The sequence below is a fragment of the Apium graveolens genome, chromosome 7, assembly GCF_009905375.1.
Source record: "Apium graveolens cultivar Ventura chromosome 7, ASM990537v1, whole genome shotgun sequence".
Lineage (NCBI taxonomy): Eukaryota > Viridiplantae > Streptophyta > Magnoliopsida > Apiales > Apiaceae > Apium > Apium graveolens.
Genome location: NC_133653.1, coordinates 270348653 through 270352719, shown reverse-complemented (window position 1 = coordinate 270352719; position 4067 = coordinate 270348653). Strand labels below are relative to the sequence as shown.

The following is a 4067-nucleotide window of genomic DNA, read 5'->3' as shown; positions in this document are numbered from 1 at the left end:
ATTGTTCAGAAGAACCTAATGGTATAATTCTTGATATATCTCATTTTTCTGATACATCTGTAATTAAATTGCTTTTGAAATTGGGAATTTTATGGGAATATTCGTAGCAATGAACAATAGATCTATGATTCAGCCTGTTGCGGTAAAAGAATCACAATCGTGTCTGCCGAGTCCTCTATCAATATTGATCAAAATATATCTCCTAATATTCCATCAAATTCAAAATCAGGTTAATTTTCATTACTTCATGAACTTCCTATTTCAGTTTGGTGAATGAGTGTTTATTAGTGCAGATGCTAAATATGTTTACCATCTTCTATGTCGTGCATAAAGTTAGTATTCGTCCAAAGAATATAACAAAGAAAATCTCGGTGTATTCCGTAGCACCTTACCAGATTTGAGAAAATATCCGTACAATGTACTTCATCGCCTAATATTCAGTTTTCTTCTGCAACTAATCCACAGTTATCAGGTAATTTTTTAAACAATAAAATGCAATTCCGGATGTATCAGTTGATTACAAAATTATGTCAAATTCTAGAAATTTCAGTATTCTGTACAATATTTTTTTCAGGGATGTATTGCTTTTCTCAGACTTGTGAATAAAGTACAAATCAATTTCTTCGCATAATATCGCCAAACGTTCCTGTCAAAGGTATAAAATTTTGCGGCTTATTTCTTAATTACAAAACTTTGAAGGATTATTTAAACAATGTGTCATGTTTAATCCTCTGCATATACTAATGTATATTATGCAGAATATAATAGTAAAAATGCAGAATTTCAGAATATTAACAGCACTGGAGACAGTTCTCTCAAATTCTCAATTCCTGAATCCTATGTGACAACTGTTCACAAACAAAAAGGTGTAAAAAAGAAAATTGTTGCTGACAGTGAAGAAGAACAGAATCCTTCAAAAAAGTTTTGTGGAAAACTATCCACCAGGTCCTTCGTCGTTCAATACAGCAAATGTAAATAGTACATTTAAAAAAGGTGAAAGTTCTAGGCAAAAAAATTTAATGAATGAGTTCAACGATGTTGATGACAATGTTACAATCGACAGTGATACAACATGTGGAGGTATAAGTTATTTTTTTTGAATAATGTGTTTAATTCTGTAGGACATTAATAATTATTTTACTGTCTGAAGCATTACCTACTTTTGCTCAATGATGATTTTTAAAAATTCCCATTTTTCGACAGAGATGGCAAGTGATATTGAGGATATTGATGAAGAATATTTGAGTAATAATCAATCTATGTGGGAAGGATACTTGGATCTTGGAGCCCCTGATAAAATCTGTTCGAAGTGTGATGCTGTCATGTGGACTCACGAAAGAAACAATAAGAGTTCTCCTAATAAGCCACCAACATTTTATCTTTGTTGTAAAAATGGTCAAGTCGTACTGGATAAGGAGAAACAGCCTCCTGAACCTCTGGCTACTCTCCTTACTGGGGTGTTCATTTTAAGCATTTCAAACAAAACATAAGGTTTTACAATTGCATGTTTGCCAAGAGTTCTACTGGAGGAAAGATTGACCATTCAATAACAGAGGTGGTGCGCCATATTGCTTCAAGGTCCAAGGTGTTAATTACCACAATATAGGAAGTCTGGTCTCAACTGACAATAACACTCCAAAGTTTTGTCAACTTTATATCTATGACATATAGGACGAAATCAACAATAGGATGAATGCAGTTAATGGTTGCAGGGATGTTGTTAATGAAGAAATTATACAATCTTTGTTGCATATGTTGGATGAGCATAACAGGTTGGTTAAAGGTTTTCGTATGGCTCGCGAAAGGGTTAGGCAAAATGCAGTAGATGAGTTTAAATTGGTTCTGATTTCATCCAGTTCAGGAAGTGGCCGACCAAATCACATTGCTCTATCAAATAAGGTAGCAGGATTGATTGTTACTTCTCCTTATGCAAAAGGCTGTCGAGATACTGTCATTGATTCTAGAGTTGACGGATTATAGAGGATTTTTGAGAACGATCCACGTTTCATGCAACTTCAATATCCATTACTTTTCTCTCACGGAATATTAATATTACCATGAGATCCCATTAAATAGACCTGTGAAGCATTCTAAGAGAGCCGTAGAAGTTACCGAATCTGAAGATCCTGATGAAAAAGGTGCTAGAAAGTATATTACAATGAGAGAGTTTTATAATTATAAACTAATGATACGTCTTTCAGAAGGTACAAAGTTGCTATTTGACAAAAGTATAATTTCTCATTCAGCTGTTGAACTTTGTGATAATTAGTTATATTCGATAAATTTATACCTTCTACTGTAACAGGTTTGACACCACATCTTGGAGGTCATTTATGGCAGCAATATGTTGTGGATGCTTTCACCGTAATTGAGCAGTATAAATTGGACTGGATTAGAGACCATCAAACTACTATAAGATCTAACCTCTACCATAATATCAGAGATGCAATGCAAAAGAGAGATAGAAATCCATCCAATATTGGTAAAGCAATCATTCTTCCCGCTTCATTCACCGGAAAGTAAGCGCTATATGACTCATTATTTTAAAGACTCATTAGTAATATATCGAACTTTAGGACATCCTTCATTGTTCCTTACTATGACCACTAATATAAATGGCCCGAAATTCAGCGCATATTAAAACATATGCCTGGTGTTGATGTTGCTGATACACCTGATGTTGTAAGCCAGAGTCTTTAAAATGAAGCTTGATCAACTTATGGATATGATTAAAAAGAAAAAATATTTTTGGCAGATGTATATGAGATATCATTTTAGCTAAGTTTTTTATACTCATTTTATTATTCATAAATTGTTCTATCAAAATACACTTTTAGTATATATTTTGCCTGGTACTAACCGTTTTTCTAAAATATTTCCATAGTGAGCATGTAATTGAATTCCAAAAGCGTGGATTGCCTCACGCTCATATATTAATTTGGTTGCACCCCGACGATAGACCTAAAACAACTAGCAAATTGATAAAATGTACATTAGACATAAGTAATAAATTCAACTACTTTTGACCTATATCCTTTTTATGAACCAATAAATAAATTTTTATTGTATCACTAAAGAATTTAAAATAATTTAATTTAATTACGTAATAAATCAATGAGATATGTTGAAAATATTTGAATTTTACATAATTATTAGAATAAATTTAAAATTATTAGAAAAATATTGATTAACAATTTGTAATAAAAATATATAACATAATTTAAGAAAATTGAAAAAAATAAGCCTTTGGCATTTTTATAAGCAAAACTCTGACATTTTTTAGAATACAATGAAAATTATATGAACTGTTGACGAATTTATGAGTTTGCGGGAAAACAAAATCCTTCTATGAATCAATAATTTTTTTTATTTTATCACTAAATAATATAAAACTAATTTAATTTAATTACGTAAAAAATCAAATGAGATATGTTAAAAATATTTGAATTTTGCATAATTCTTAGAATAAATTTTAAGTTATATGAGTTGTGGACGGAATGTTGTGTTAGCGGAGAAAAAAAATAGTAATTACTAATTTTATAATTATAATATATTACATCATTTTTGAATATAATACCTAAATTTTTACAACTTTCAAAGTTAAGACTTTAGCATTTTTTAAAGTAAGACTTTGGCATTTTTCATAATATAGTTAATATTATATTTACTGTATTTTTTTAAAAAGTATTTAATTAAAAAAATATATACTCAGTTTTGTTGTACAAATTATTAAAAGATTGACTACTAAAAACGTAAAAGAGAAATGTTAAAATATGAGTTAAGAGACTTTTAATTGGTTAAAATGTGAGAGAAAGAATACTAAAATAAATATTGAGATTTAAAGTTAAACAATAATATCAATTTTATATTTTAAAATAAACGGAACATAAATAACTGTAATAAATAAATTAAATAAAAACTAGAAGATAACCGTTTATGTTATAAAAATTACAAATTTCTAGAAAAAATTCAAAATTGAAGAAATTTGAGCGCGCGTAGCGCGGGCAAAAAGTCCCTAGTATACATCAATATATATATACTATTACACATATACTTTCAAATATATT

The 4067-nt window shown here is 29.7% G+C and overlaps 1 protein-coding gene across 1 annotated transcript; it reads left to right on the top strand.

The window, feature by feature from the left end:
• The first annotated feature begins 1019 nt into the window (after positions 1-1019).
• On the top strand, positions 1020-1980 carry LOC141674957 (uncharacterized). The gene is made up of 3 exons (XM_074481657.1): positions 1020-1080; positions 1204-1457; positions 1672-1980. The coding sequence occupies exons 1-3, from the start codon at positions 1020-1022 to the stop codon at positions 1978-1980; spliced, it is 624 nt and encodes a 207-aa protein (XP_074337758.1).
• The last annotated feature ends 2087 nt before the right edge of the window (positions 1981-4067 follow it).

Coding starts and splice junctions, on each gene's coding strand:
- LOC141674957 (XM_074481657.1), top strand. CDS start 1,020: ATGAATGAGTTCAACGATGTTGATGACAATGTTACAATCGACAGTGAT. Junction 1,081..1,203: donor CAGTGATACAACATGTGGAG/GTATAAGTTATT, acceptor ATTTTTCGACAG/AGATGGCAAGTGATATTGAG. Junction 1,458..1,671: donor TGGCTACTCTCCTTACTGGG/GTGTTCATTTTA, acceptor TATGACATATAG/GACGAAATCAACAATAGGAT.